The sequence below is a fragment of the Eretmochelys imbricata genome, chromosome 16 (genome assembly GCF_965152235.1).
Source record: "Eretmochelys imbricata isolate rEreImb1 chromosome 16, rEreImb1.hap1, whole genome shotgun sequence".
In the NCBI taxonomy this organism is placed as follows: domain Eukaryota; kingdom Metazoa; phylum Chordata; order Testudines; family Cheloniidae; genus Eretmochelys; species Eretmochelys imbricata.
Window position 1 is genome coordinate 21,086,044 of NC_135587.1, and position 15,456 is coordinate 21,101,499.

General features: G+C 52.4%; 1 protein-coding gene across 1 annotated transcript in view; it reads left to right on the forward strand.

Moving 5' to 3' along the window:
- Positions 1-1,463: 1,463 nt before the first annotated feature.
- The window catches only part of NOTCH1 (notch receptor 1), a 38,698-nt gene continuing 24,705 nt past the window's right edge, over positions 1,464-15,456 (forward strand). Inside the window, exons 1-9 of the mRNA XM_077836256.1 lie at positions 1,464-1,522; positions 1,979-2,241; positions 3,033-3,371; positions 9,571-9,693; positions 9,998-10,231; positions 10,782-10,937; positions 11,137-11,322; positions 12,760-12,873; positions 14,557-14,670. Coding sequence (XP_077692382.1) covers positions 1,464-1,522; positions 1,979-2,241; positions 3,033-3,371; positions 9,571-9,693; positions 9,998-10,231; positions 10,782-10,937; positions 11,137-11,322; positions 12,760-12,873; positions 14,557-14,670 — 1,588 coding nt within the window. The remainder of the gene's footprint in view (positions 1,523-1,978; positions 2,242-3,032; positions 3,372-9,570; positions 9,694-9,997; positions 10,232-10,781; positions 10,938-11,136; positions 11,323-12,759; positions 12,874-14,556; positions 14,671-15,456) is intronic.

Genomic DNA, 15,456 nt, shown 5'->3' on the forward strand with positions numbered 1-15,456 from the left:
GGGGATTGTTCTTCCTCTGCTCAGCTGGTCTGAGAAAGGCAATTTGCTTGGATCCCAAGCTTCAGTTATTTGGTTGTGCTTCAAGGGGGTCGGAAGATGCCCCACAAGCTCTTTGAAATCTCAGTGATTTATGGCACTTCTGTGCTCTGGAAAATGTTGGAGACAGGTGGCAAGGGATGGGAGCTACAGGGTGTGTGTGAAAGTGATTCCCACGCAGGCATGGAAGTTGGCAGCTTTGCGGGCTGCAGGGAGTGTTTTTCTTTCTCTCCTCCACAGCAGGTCGCGGGGGTAATCAAAGGTGCCCATGAAAGGATGGGGAAGGGGAGAAGCCAAAACAGATGCTGTAACTGAAACCACATGTGCAAAAATTGTCCTAAGATAAAGCAACCCGGTGCTATGGACCAAGCACAGAAGCCTATATCAGGCTTTAAGAGGGAAAATGCCTATTCAAGCTGAGAGCACAGGATCTGTATGCTAGTGTTAGTCTAACTACCTTTTTACAATACATCTGAGATGGGAAGTGGGCTCTTCTCTGTCTGATTTTAGCACAGACTGAACTTCTCCCTTTCTTTTCCCCTGCACAATCCACCTAGCTGTCTTGTACCAGGTGTATTTAACCCCCGACACCCTGCACTGAGCTGCCAAAAAAGGGAGCTGCTGTTTGCCCTCTGTGTGTTTACTTTGTTTTTAATGATCAATGTGTAACTCAGTCTGAGACTAAACCTGGCATTTTCTCATCGGTGTGATGGTCACACCCCACAAGGCAAATGGTAACAGATCAGAGAAGAAACATTATAGTTAATAAACCTGTATATTACTGTAGTACCTACAGGCCTGGATCAGGATCGGAGCCCCATTGTGCTAGGTGCCATAAGCACCAATTCCGTGGGTGCTCCGGGGCTGGAGCACCCACGGAAAACAATAGTGGGTGCTCAGCACGCACTGGCAGCCCTGAGGATCAGCTCCTCCCCTCCCACCTGCCAGCAGGCCCCACCAATCAGCTCGTCCACATCCCTCCCAGCACCTTCTGCCCACCACAATCAGCAATTCAGGGGGTGGGGAAGAGGGGGAGCAGCGGGGGGTGAAACATGGGGGGTGGGGCAGGGATGGGAAGAAGCAGGGCGGGGAGAGGTTTTGGGGGAAAGGGTGGAGCAGGGTCGTGGCCTAGGGCAGGAGGCAAGGCTTTGAGCACCCCCCCAGGAAGTCAGAGCCTCTGCTAGGTGCTGTACAATCATATGATTACACGGTCCCTGTCATGTAGCGCCTGCAATCCAGTCTGCACAGGCAGACTCCATACCAGTCAGTGAGTCTCCTCACAGACGCAAGGGGTCCACCTGCACAGACCCGATTGCAGGAAGGGGGATAGGTGCTGTCTGACTTGCCCAGTGGCTTTGTCTGTGGTTGTTAGGGCTGTGAAATTCTGGATAGAGGCTGCACTTGGGAGGAGGAAGAACATCCTAGGGATGAAGAAAAATGTCCCCTTTTACTTTTTCCTGCCGTCAGAGCAGACACCGCAGCACCGGTAGGAACTAGTTCACTGCCACGGCTCTTGTGTGAGTGATAGTACCTAGTACACTCCAGAGAAGGATCTCACAGCACTTCCTCCACACTGATTAAGCCTCATGATGCCCCCTTTTGGGAGGGGTGGGACCAAGTTGCTTCTTTGATGCTAAAAGTTTGGCCTGATCCCCTTGTATCGTAGCCTGGTGGTTATCGGGGACTAAGTCACCCGGGGCCGCGTGTTTCCAGAGCCAATCTGCACCAATTGAAATGTTGTTTGTTGCATTGTTGTGTATGCGGCTGGCCTGTCTGAGAGCTCACCACTGGCCTTTGCAGCTAAGAATTTAGATACACAAGAGAAATGGACCAAATCAAACCCTTTCCCCTGCGCTTGCCAGCTCTCTGCAGGGGCCGCTTTATCTTGGGAATGGTGGGGAGGTCTGATTGACTCTGACTTGGTGTCTTTTCTTCTCCCCAGATGCAACAGTGCCCACGTAGGTGACCGGTGCCAGCTGCCAAACCCCTGCCTCAGCTCCCCGTGCAAGAACGCCGGCACCTGCCACCCGGTCATCCGTGGCAACGCTGTGGACTACACCTGTTCCTGCCGCCTGGGCTTCACAGACAGGCTGTGCCTGACACCCGAGGAGAACGCCTGCCTCAACAACCCCTGCCGCAATGGAGGGACCTGCGACCTGCTCACGCTGACTGACTACAAGTGCCGGTGCCCTCCGGGGTGGTCAGGTGGGGCCAGCACACATACCTCCGTCGGGGAGCCCCGAGAGCCCCACTGCCCCCATCCCCAACACACAGGGGTGGGATTGTTGTAATGCCCTGCATGGAGCAGAGTCCCCAAAGCCAGGACGCGCCTTGGAAATCCAGGGCAAGGGGCATTTACAATGCCTGCTCCCACGTAGCAGCCCCCATCTGGTCTTCTAAGGGGCTCACTGCAGCTGGTCAGGGGCAGGAGGGCCCATGCAGAGCAACACGGGGTGCTTCCTCCTGTCCCCAGGCAGCGAGTGTGTTGCCGTCCTCATGGGGGCGTGGGCCTCCTACATGACAGTGCTATCCAGTGCCTGTCCATGGGAATGGGTAGAAAGGGGAAGGCTTAGAAACCAGCCTCGAAACTCTACAGGCTCCAGGGAAGGCAACAGCAACTCCATCCATTTGTCCTGTCCGCTCTGCGGGGACACGAAAGGTTCCTCAGCCTTTTTGGTTAGTGGAGTGGCTTGTCCCGTTCTCCTCTTGCTAGCATGCAGCGGGCCAGGCGTCGTGCGGGAGCAGCATGTGTACAACTGGGACGCACTTTGGGGTGAGGGGTGCTATCAAGAGGGGGAGTGCGTATTGTGAATGAAACACACCTCTGTGCAGGCTGAATGCCAGTGCAAATTCTCTGGGGAGGAGCACCGTTCAGCCACCAGAATCCCAAAGAGGGGGCAGGATTGGGGAGCACAGGAACCCACAAGGGACTCTGCATCTGTTTGCCCTCTGGTGAGCTGCAATCTCCAGCCTCACCTTCTTTGTTCGCTCCCCAGGTAAGACCTGCCAGCAGGCAGATCCCTGTGCCTCAAACCCCTGTGCCAACGGAGGGCAGTGTGTTCCTTTCGAAGCCCATTACGTCTGCAAGTGCACAGCGGGCTTCCACGGGGCCAACTGCAAGCAAGACGTGAACGAGTGCAACACCAGTCCTCCCATCTGCAAGAACGGCGGGAGCTGCACCAATGAGGTCGGGACCTACCAGTGTTCCTGCAAGCCAGCATACACGGGCCAGAACTGTGAGCACCTCTATGTGCCTTGCAACCCCTCGCCCTGCCAGAACGGGGGCACTTGCCGTCAGACCGGCGACACCACCTATGACTGCACATGTCTTCCAGGTACGGCCTGCCTTTCTTACTCTTTGCCCGTGGCGATCCAGGGGTGAGGGCACTAGTGTGGGTCTTGGGAGATCAGGGTTCATTTCCTTGCTCTGTTACAGACTCCCTGTGTGACGTGGGGCAAGTCACTTGGGGTATGTCTACACTGCGGTTGGCACAGCACCTGTAGGTGTAACAGAGCTAGGGGTGATTGAGTTAGCTTGATAAAAGTATCCATGTAGCTGCCAAGTATGTACCCTGGGGTCGAAGGTAGGAGGGTGGCTAGCCCCTGCCGATGCAGCTACACTGCTATTTTTAGCAAGCTAGCTCAATCCGTGCTAGTTCAGGTATGTCTACACGTACCGCAGTCACGCTTCCCAGTTGCAGTGTAGACATACCCTTAGTCTCGCCGTGCTTCGGTTCCCCCTTTGCAACATGGGCAATAACAGCACGTCCCTACTGCAGGGGTGCTGTGGGGATAAATACCATGTTAGATTGTGAGATGCTGAGCTGCGACATTGGTGAGGGCCATATAAACGTCTCCGATCAGTAGATTTGTCCGAGTTGCCATTCATTTTGGAGGACTGATTTTCATCCTATTGTCCCTGAACTACTGAGGTGCAGAAAGCTCAGCAAATTCAAAACCTTTCCAAGGAACTACAGTGCAGTCTACCTGGAGTGACCACTCAAGGGACTGAGAACAACCAGCTCTAACAGAGATGGAACAAAGATGTCCTCAGTAAGTCTGGGCGCATACTTTGTGGCAGTCCCTGTTGACGGGAAACATCACCTCAGAGCTTATCTCCAGCTGGAAATTGACTCCAGAAGGTAATCTGGAATAGTTATTTCAGCAGAAGCCCCCGTGCAGACACTCTTACTCCGGCCTAAGAGTGCCTTTTTCTGATTTAGCTTAATCCACTTCTAAAGTGGCACAATTATTCTGGAATAGCTAGTTTGGTAAATTTCCAAGTGGAGACAAGCCACTGTTAGGGGAGGCCTCTTGGCCTGAGTTGGAGAAGGGAGACCCTCCCCGTGCTCTCTGCTGCCCCTGCTGGGCAAACCAAGGAACAAGACAGATCAGTTCCTGTAGCTGAATAAATGACTGTGAAAAGGGAGAATGTGGGAGAGCGAGAGAGGGGAAGGAAAGGGGTGGGGTTACCCGCTCTGGGTTAAATTCATCCCTCTGCAGAGGCAGTGGGCCCAGATCTAAGCCAGTGAGGACTTAAGTGGAGTTCAGGTGTCTGGCTAACTTCTCACCAGTCAGGGAGATGAACCCAGGCCTCTGAACTCAGGGAGACCTTTCAGTTCCCTCGTGCTGTGGAGGTTTTCACCGCAGCGCGCTGAGGTCAGAGCCTGAGCAGCTGGAGTGGAACTGGTTGAGCTTTGCTCGTGGGTGTGAGACAGCTCTCTGGCTTCTGTGGCAGCGAGGTGCTCGTGGCCAGATGGAATGAAATTTACCAACTTCCTGCCTGTCAGCAGCCTGCCCCCAAGAAGGAGCTGCAGTTGGGCCAAGCCCTTTGCTGAGGAGGCTGAACAGTAGGAGAGCTTTGTTTTCAGGAGGATTAGTCTGGTTTCTCACCCAAACCGGCCTCCTCCACCTGTCTCAGGCAGATGCAGCAAGAGGAAGCATCTGCCCAGTCACCCCGCCGTTGGAAAGACGCTATCGGCTGTGTTAAGCTGCCTGGGAAATCTCTGTGCGGTGGAGAGGGCTCGAGAATTTTTAATCTCCTCTTTTCACAGATAAACCATGATAGGGTGGCTACTTTGGGTGTGAAGATGACATAGTGGTTAGAGTGGGAGACTTGTGTTGAGGCTTCCCCTACTTCTCTTCCCAGCCCCTTGCGGGAGTCACACTTAGTGGTTAGAGCAGGGAGTGCGCTATCAAGACCTCCTGGGTTCTGTCCCTGTCTCTGCCATTGACTTGCTTTGTGGCCTCTCTGTGCCTCAGTTTCCTTCTCTGTAAAATGGGAATTATGATATTTGTACAGCAACAGGGGAATTACCCAAGTAGATCAGACCCCAAATCCGTCTAAGCCAGTGTCCTGTCTCTGACAGTGACCAGCACCAGCTGCTTCAGAGAAAGGTGTAAGAACCCTCCAGAAGGCAGATGTGGGATAATCTGCCCTTGGCATAGCACTCATCCTGATCTCTAATAGTTACATTAGTTTTAGCTCTGTAGCATGAGGTTCAGTATCCCTTCCACAATGTACTACTTCCCTGCCCAGCTTCCCAGGGCTGTCGTGAGGCCCCTGTCATCCGTGTTTGTCAAACAAGAGATGGTCTAAAACGACAGAGCTATAGATGAGCTGCCTGTGACTTAAAACAGCAGCGCTTTCTCCTGGGCCAGATAAGTGAATGAACTTCCGAAGCTGGTGAGAGCTGGGAGCGAGTTCTGATAAGTGTCACCTGCAGGGGTCAGGAACACCCACCAGAAGTTAGTAGTTCACTGGTGGCTGCTTGGAAGGATGGCCATTTTAGCTCTGTATGGGTTATTGTGACAGAGAAGGCAGCCCTCCAAGTGAGGGGAGAGGGCTTGTGGTGCCCTGCTGGCCCTCTCAGAACTGGAAAGGAAGTCTAGCTCTGACTAGCTAGCTTCCTGCAAGAAACAATGCCTTGTGCATTAGTGAAATGTCATTTCAGAGAGATTTCAGAGTAGCAGCCATGTTAGACTGTATTCGCAAAAAAAAAAGGAGTACTTGTGGCACCTTAGAGACAAACAAATTTATTTGAGCATAAGCTTTCGTGAGCTACAGCTCACTTCATCGGATGACGTGAGCTCACGAAAGTTTATGCTCAAATAAATTTGTTAATCTCAGAGAGAGAATCTCTACTGTAAGGGGGATGGGTGAGGAAAGCATTAGCTCTTTGGCACCCAGCTGTGATGGGAGGGAACTGCTTCCTAGGGGTTTGAGTGCACCCTTTATTGGTTTGCCTCCCATGAAGTCCAATGGCCAAATATTAACATGCAAAATAACCTTGGAGCTATTGAATGCTCTGGTAACTTCTCTATTTGAGGCTGATCCTGCCAGGTGCCAAGCTCCATTGAGACCCTTCAGCACCTCTCAAGGATCAGGCCAGCTGAGGCATGTGTCTTGTGAAGTAAACACTGTATCAGATTATTCTGGCCAAGGCATAAAAGACTGAGGGCCATTTCTCATGATAAGATACTCATTGATGTGCTGGTCTGTAGGTCAGCACATTTTAAAACAATACCCTCTTTTAATTTCAAAAGAGTCTGTCCGTTCAGAGTCTTTTACAGCCGAGCTAATCTAATCTGTGTTATCATGCCTTAGTACCTAACCCTGAATTTAAAGTAATTGCAGCACTAATTACTCATTCGGATGGTTCAAAATCAGTTAATCCTGGTATCTAGGACGTTACAAGTTATTGCCATTCATGCTCAGATCTGCAGCTTAAAAGCTAGGAATGAATCAACATTATCTGCTTTGGACTTCTACCAGCAATCATAAATAACTGTTATTACTTTTCATTCACTATGGGGCTGATGTTTGTGGGAGGAGAACAAGGCAGTCATTTAGAGAGAGGCTCAGGACATGGCTGGGACGCAGGTACTCGTGGGTTCTAATCCTGCCTCTGACCTGCCGTGGGCAACTCACATAAAGTCTCTGTGTCTGGTTGTTTATCTGTAAAATGGGGACAATGTTACTAAATCTACTTCTCTGATGTTGGGTGGAACATGAGGGGCCTGATTCCAGTGGGAGCTGCAGGTCCTCAGCACTGTGGAAAATCAGGCCCTTTAAAAGTGTTGAAGGTATGTCCTGGGGTCAAGGACCCTGCTAAGTGGAAGGGTCGCAGAGATCCGGGCCTGAGCCTGGAAGTCTACACTGCAATTAAACAGCCCTGCAGCGAGCCCAAGTCAGCTGGCGTTGGCCAGCCGTGGGTGTCTAACTGCAGTGTAGACGTACTGTAAGGAGTGGAAATAAAACCAAAGCCTTGGGTCCAGGAGACCTGGATCTTATTTGTTACCCAATATTATCCAGAATATTTTGAGGACAGCCGAAACATTTGGATTAGCTGGAGAGGCTAGGATCACATGAGGGGATGCTACAGGGCTGTGTTCACCTGGGGCTGTGTTGTGTATACGTCTCATTAATGCTCCAGGGTCCCCATCCTGTGATGATTGCAAGCATCACAGCCTGGCTTATCCACTCTTGCAGCCATCTGAGTGGCATGTGTTTCAGGGTATGTCTGTAGTGATGTCCTGTGTGGGGGACTGCAGCTTATGGGCCTATGCCCCAGCTGGCTGTAATGTAGCTAAGGATTCTGGAGCTGTGAAGCTGCAGCAGCTCAAGCTTCAGCATGCATGGCCTATACGTGCCCGCCCAGAACCATTGCTTGCACAGCTAGCTTGTGTTGCTCCCGTAGGTGAGCTATCCAGATTAAAGCTAGCTCGGCTGTGTCTACATGAGCTGCAGCTGCTCCTGCCCCCGTAATTGCAGTGTAGACATAACCCTCCTGGTCTCTGCAGCGTAGCCATCTGGACACACAGTTAATTTCATAGTTTCTATAGTTAGTTGTGTCTGGTTTCAACTAGTGGCTGACTAGGTGAGCACAGAGCTGAACAAACAGCTTGGTGAGCGGTGATTTCATTACACCTGCAGTGTAGCCCCAAACCAGCCATAGCTTCAGTCTAGCCCGGGTCTACTGCATGTTCTTTTTGGCAGGCTGGCCGAGCTGCTGTAGAGGAGCCAGTCTGTGGTACACAGTGTTTACAGTAAATACATCACTTAACCCTGTAACAAGGACAGTTTAAAATGTTAACAAGCAGGGGAGGGGAGGGGGCCCTGCTTGACAGATCTGCTGATAAGATCCTGGCCTCTTTGTGTTTGTTCCGCCCACCTTGGGGAGCTGGGAAAGGTCAAAAGCTATTCAGTTGCCCTGTGTGTCATGCTCTGGGATGAAGATAATTTAAAAAAGCCCTAGCCTGACGGTGCAAAGAAGAGTGCTGGGATTTCGGTAGCATTGGAAGCCTTGATTCATGTTGCAAGAGTCCTAGTGGTGAAGAATTTTCCCTGGGAGGAAATACTGGCTATTAGCCTCATTAAATGGGCTATTAAAATGCAGTGATTCAGAGCCCGATTCTGCAGCCCCTTCCATGAGTGATCCTCGGTCATGTGAGCGTGCCGTGAAGTCAGCAGGCTGCACTCATGAGTGAGGGGTGTGCAAAGCAAGTCCCCCGCCTATTCCCTGTGAAGAATCAAGGTCCTCATTTTCAGAGGTGCCAGGGAGCTGCTACTTCCGCTGAAGCCAGCGGGAGCTGCAAGTGCTCTGCGCCTCTGAAAAACAGACCCTGTCCTGTGAAACAACAAGTGGGAGGAACCTGGCTGCTGCCTCCAAGATTCCTGCAGTTCCAGAGCGAGATTTCTTCATTCGAATGAACCTGCAGCTCATAAATAAGTCTGCAGAGGGGAATGGAGGTGAACCTGTGCGGCTTTCTTCAAAGCCAAGGGTGAAGAGCTGCCGCAAACAGTCGGTGCACGTTAATTAGTAACCTGCCACAGGTTGGGCTTGCTGTGTGGCTCGGAATGAAAAGACTTCTTGTTCGTTATTGCACAAGTCCGGGGGAGGAGACTTCTCACTAACCAGCAGCGATGAGGCTTTCCAGCTAACACCTGTGTCCCCGTAGCAGTGACATACAGCTTAGCGCTGCATTAGGGAGCAGACAGAGTCCCCACCTGACGCATCCCTGCTACAAACGCTGCAATAAACAAAGCCCAGGTGGTTACTGAAGCCTGACTGAAAATCAGGAATGGAAGAGAAAACAGTTGGCCTGGTTCTGGTCTCACACCATTAAATTAGTCTTCGGGAATAAAGGCTGCAGGATTGGGCCCAGAGTGTCGCACTGAAAGCTGTGTATCCTAGAGGTGAAGCATGCAGCAGTTTGTTGCAGTGTGGTCCCAGGGGAAGGGGGAACGGGGAGTCAGAGAGGAAGGAGGGCATTTTGTTCAGCTGGGAACAGAGGCGGAGCTGAACCCAAACCCTGCAGCCAGACACCCCTGGTCTTTGGCACAGGTCACATTGGATGGAGGCGGCTGTTACCTACCTCAGCACCTGCATCCTGCTGTGGATAGCCAAGCCTGTTCCTGGGGTGTGGGAGATCAAGCTCCAGTTAGCTCTGTGGCGTTCCGGAGGCCGGGCCAGGTTGTTTGCCCCCCATTGCCAAGAGCAGAGAGTAGACCTAGGTGTTTCCTTTCCCCAGGTTTTGCTGGTCAGAACTGCGAGGACAACATTGATGACTGTCCTGGGAACAACTGCAAGAATGGAGGCACCTGTGTGGATGGAGTTAACACCTACAACTGCCAGTGCCTTCCTGAGTGGACAGGTAAAGCTGGGACTGTGGAGAGAGCGTGGGGGACTGGGTGAGTTTACGGACTAGGGACTGCAGACAGATCATGCTGCAGATGAAGCAGATAGCAAAAGTTCCATTGACTGAATTGGGAGCAGATGTGGGGCAGATGTTACTGCCAGTACCTAACTCACTGTACCTACTATCTATCTCACTGTGCAGGGCTGTACATGTGGCGGGGGAGGCAGGAGATTCCTTCCTGACCACTGTGGAGAGACCAGCTCATGCCCTGAAGCATGAGAGTTGGGTTCACTCATTATGATATTCCTCCCCATTGCAGGCCAGTATTGCACTGAAGATGTTGATGAGTGCCAGCTCATGCCGAATGCCTGCCAGAATGGAGGAACGTGCCACAACAACCACGGTGGCTACAACTGCGTCTGTGTCAACGGCTGGACTGGCGAGGACTGCAGTGAGAACATTGACGACTGCGCTATGGCTGCCTGCTTCCAGGGTGCTACCTGCCACGACCGGGTGGCCTCTTTCTACTGCGAGTGCCCACATGGCCGCACAGGTGGGTGATTGCAGGTTTAGTGTGATACATGGGGATGGAGGGAAGTGCGTGCAGCCAGATTAAAGTCCAGTGGTACATTCTGGGGACTATATCCTGCCCTGGCAGTGGAGCTGGCTTGATCTAATAGCTCTCTGTTCTATAACCCTTGGGCCACATTGATCTCTGGTGTAACAGCACTGGCGTCAGTGGAGTTACACCAAGGGGAATTTAGCCCTTTGCCTTCACCCAGGGTAAAGAGTGAATTGGTCATTGGAATGGGAGTCTGGAGACTGGGTTCTTTTCTTGGCTCTTCCATTGGCCTGCTCTGACCGTGCCCAGGCTATTTCCCCTTTCCGTGTTTCTGTTTCTGCCACCTGTTGTCTGTCTGGTCTGTTTAGATTGGGAGCTCTTTGGGGCAGGGACCGTCTCTGACGCTGTGTTTGTACAGCGCCCGGCACAATGGGGTCTGCTCTTGGCTGGGGTCTCTCAGCACTCCGCTCATGTGGAGGTGGGAGACTTGTCTCCACAGCTGTACCCTGATAGGTATGCGTGCGTGCGCTTTGCTCAATAGGCTTGCTGTGCCACCTGGATGACGCCTGCATCAGTAACCCCTGCAACGAAGGCTCTAACTGCGACACCAACCCTGTCAACGGCAAAGCCATCTGCACCTGCCCCTCGGGTTACACGGGCCCAGCCTGTAACCAAGACATAGACGAGTGCTCTCTAGGTAAACGCAGGGGCTGCCAGCTTTGGGGGTTGTTTCTAAGGAAATGTCAGCGGATGAGGCCCAAGCTGAGTTTTGGTTTAATAATACATAAATGGGGCGGGGAGGTTGTGTAATGCCCCGTGACCCCCTTGCATCCAGACATTGGGACCATTAGTAGAGACTGCTAGATGATTTTATCAACGGCAGTTGTCATTTTTAGGAGCCAATCCTTGTGAGCATGCTGGGAAATGCATCAACACCCAAGGGTCCTTCCAGTGCCAGTGTCTCCAGGGGTATTCGGGCCCCCGCTGTGAGATAGATGTCAATGAATGCCTCTCGAATCCGTGCCAGAACGATGCCACCTGCCTGGATCAGATTGGTGAATTCCAGTGTATCTGCATGCCAGGTGAGTAGAAGGGCTGTCACTTTTCTCTCTCCTAGACCCTGATCCTGATCTGTGCAGGCAGGTGTGAAAGTAGAATGAATTATATTGAAATTCATTAAAGAAATGCTACTTGAAGGGTTTGTTGAAATATAGTCGTCAGGAAGAGAAACATTAAGGAGTGTGAGACAATGGTCCTCAAACTAATTAACTTAAAGCTCCTACTGAGCTAGGAGATTGGTAAATGTTAGTAGGCAAATAAGATATGTATGTATATTTGTCAGTTTCTGCTTCCTTTTGTCTCTTATGTTAAATTGGCTTTGGCTTATTTGTATAAATAAGTTAGCTTGAGCCTCAGAGAGGGGCTCACATATCTGGGCGCATTGGCAAAGCGCTTTGCTAATAAACAGAGTCATAATTTGTCACAGGTTTCAGAGTAACAGCCGTGTTAGTCTGTATTCGCAAAAAGAAAAGGAGTACTTGTGGCACCTTAGAGACTAACCAATTTATTTGAGCATAAGCTTTCGTGAGCTACAGCTCACTTCATCGGATGCAACAATTTGTCACAGGAGACTTGGTCCTGGCGGGGAGCATGGTTTACTTTGAGAGAACACCATGGGGCATGCAGATCTGATGGCAGGATTGTGGATACCACTTAGCAATGAGCGATTACTTTCCATGGAAGTGTGATTTATTTGTAACCTTACCATCAGTGTTTTTGAAACCTTGTAGGAACAATGACAAGGGAGGTTCCTTGGGCAGGGGAAATCCTGCTGTGGGGCATTTAAAAACCCTCCAGCTGGAAGACCCATAACTAAATCTCAGAGCCCACAGGCCCAGCCCGGCTGCCCCTGACGTCAGCAAGCTGAGCCCTTAAGGCCATTTTCAGTCAGTGGAGAGACCTCCAGTGACATCAGTGGGCTTGAGTCAGAGCTCTGATTTGCAGGGAAGGTCTGTGCAGGTGGAGGTGAGAGGCTGAGTTTTGGCAGAGAATGAAGCTTAGGAGAAAAATCTGCTGCAGGGTTTAAATTTCCTTGACGATACTGCGGCAACAGGAATATTGGGGATGGGTGGGAGACAGAAACCAACGAGGGCGTTGGGTGCACAGAGAATGCAAGATCGGGCCCTTTTTATACAATGCCTCTTACAGACATAGGACTTACCAGGCTGGGGTCCATATCCTGTCTCCGACAGTGACCAGCCCCAGCTGCTTGAGGGGAAGGTGCAAGTACCCCATGGTGGAGATTTATGGAACACCTTGCCCATAGAGAATGCTTCCTGCTGACCCCCATCAGCCGCAGGTTGGCTTTTGCTCTGGAGCATTGCAGGCCACTGTCCCATGCTCCCCAAACACGGCAGGCTCCATCCATGCCTGGCGTCCCTCGGAGCAGGCCTGCAATGCTCCACATGTGGGTCTTTTGCTGCAAACTCTGAGAGGCACTTTGGATCTCTGACTCACAGGTTACGAGGGCGTTTACTGTGAAATCAACACGGACGAGTGTGCGAGCAGCCCCTGCCTGCACAACGGGAACTGCATCGATAAGATCAACGAGTTTCACTGCGAGTGCCCCACAGGTACGGGGCGATCGATAGCTCTGCCTTCAGCATAAGCCTTTGTAGTGGAAACAAAGTTGGAATTAATCCACCACCCAGAGGCAACGCTGGGCCGATGGATTTCAACCCAGCAGAGTGGGGCAGATCCCTGGAGCTCAGGGAAATAACGCTCCTTTCGTTTGAAGCCTCCTAGCTTTGGCAGCCTGGATATGAGTCTGGAAACTTAAATGTGAGCACCAGGCGCGTTCCGGGAAGGGAGGAAGGAGCGCCAGTGCGATTTCCCCCCCTAGACCCAGTAAGTGTGTGGGGAGAGCTGGTCTGGGATCCTCTCTCCCACCCAAGAATCCCCAAAGGCCTATGCTGGAGAGATTCTGGCAGATGATTTCAGTGAGCTCCGCAAGGTAGCGAGCTCTGTAAACCGGTGACTGGTGTATATGTCCCACTGCCCTCTGTTGGCTGAACTAAGAGCTGCCCTCCTGTGTGTCATAGGCCCTGTATTGTCAAGAGATTCTTCTTTAGCTCCAGAGATGGGGGCACATGCCTCAAAGTGCAACGGTGTGCAGTGCAGTGACAGTCACAAAGGCCTGAGTCTCCACAGAAGAACTGGTGTAAATCAGCATCTCTCCATTGCAATCTATGGAGCGCAACTGATTTATCCCAGAGCAGCATCTGGCCCTTTTCTGGTGTGAGGCCCAATTGGCCAGGTGAAAGAAGGGGCACAGAGGTTCTCTTCACGGCAGCCCCAGCCCTTTCCTTCTGTGGAGCCGAATCCTGAATGGAGCTGAGCGCCCACAAATCCCAGACACTTCAGCCAGAGCACAGCTCTTCTCGGGATCAGGGCCTTGTGGGTGGGAAGATGCAGCGCAGCCCACTGGCATTCAACAGGAGAGCCGAGCAGGGCCTGCCCAGCCAGCAGGGGAGAGGAGCGAGGATTAAAAAGCCCAACTTTGCACTTGAAAAGGCCCCAGTGTGGGGAGGAGGGGCGGCTGGGCAGAGGGGCCGCGCTGGCGGGTTTGAATAAGGTGTCAAAGTCAGGGGGTAGAGCAGAGAATGGGGAGACGGTTAATCTGTGAAAGGAGGTTTTGAAGTTCAGAGCCTTCGCTCCTCTAGAGATGTAAATACGATGTGCTCAATACTGGGTCACAGCCCCCCATCCAGCCATCACCATGGAAACCCCAGCCCAGTCTGGAAAATGTCCTCTCCTGCAAGGGAGCGAGGGTTCCCCCAGCCTCATGTGTGGGGCTGGGAAATACTCAGATGAGCTGGGGCGGTAGAGGGGGCAAACCACTGGTGGAATCTGCTAGCTGGAGCTGCCCGTCTGTTTGCCATGGCCGAGCCCAAGGGCTGCTCGCCTTCTGCCCCCTCCCCCCTTGCTGGTGTTAGGAGCCATTGTCCCAGACTTGCTGGGAGTAAGCACCCTGGTTAAGGGGCGAGGGTAGAGAGGCAGTGGGTGGGGAACAAGTTAATCCAGGTTGCGTCTGGGCTGTTGGGGTGAAGCCACGGGTTCTTTATTCCCCTTCTCTACCCGCCACCTCCTGCCCAGTGCAAACCTCTCAACACCCGCAGCCCCATTCGTCCCATTCTTTCGGAAGCCGGTAGGTTTTGAGACGGCCCCCGAAATGCTCCCAAGCAGCCAGTGCTCGTCCCAGCGCTGGCCTTCCCGGGGCAGCGCAAAACCAGCGTTCTCTCTCTATTCTCCTCCAGGCTTTAACGGGCACCTGTGTCAATACGACATCGACGAGTGCGCCAGCACGCCGTGCAAGAACGGGGCTAAGTGCGTAGACGGCCCCAACACCTACACCTGCCAGTGCACAGAAGGTGGGGAGACCTTTAGCTGACCAGTCACAATGGGGCGCGGGAGTGTTGTCTGGCAGCTAGAACAGGGGGAGGCTGGGAACTGGGACTCCTGGGTCCCCTTCCTGCCTGTGCCATGGATTTGCTGAGAGATCCTGGATAAGTCACCCTTTGCGTTAGTTTCTGCCTCTGTAAAATGGTAAGAATATTTAATGCTGAAGCGTTAATCAGGGACCGATCCTGCTTCTGGTGGGGAGTTATGTGCTTGAATGCCACGGCAGCAGGATCGAGTTCTGGAAGCTTGTCAAGGGTTTTGAGCTGCTTGGGCAAAAGGTGCTATAGAAAGGCAGCATCTAGAAATAATGGGCCAGATTCCTGGAGTTGATGGATATCAGAACTGATTTAGTGCTGTGTTTAGACTGTAGGAGCTTCAGGGAAGGGACTGTCTCTCACTGTGTGTCTGTGAAACCCCTGGCACAACGGGGCCCTGCTCTCGGTCAGTGCAGGGACTGTCTCTCGCTGTGTGTCCGTGCAGCGCCCAGCACAACGGGGCCCTGCTCTCGGTCAGTGCAGGGACTGGATCTCGCTGTGTGTCCGTGCAGCGCCCAGCACAACGGGGCCCTGCTCTCGGTCAGGGTCTGTTGGAACTGCCATTATACCAATAATGAACCCTACATATAATCCCACCTGCCTGGGACTTGTTGTTTGGGGCCTGTCCTCTTCCCCGTCTCTACTCCCCGCCTCCACGGCAAACGCTAGCAAGACAGAGAAGGAGGGAAATAAAGCAGCCTCTATCGTCCAAACAAGGTG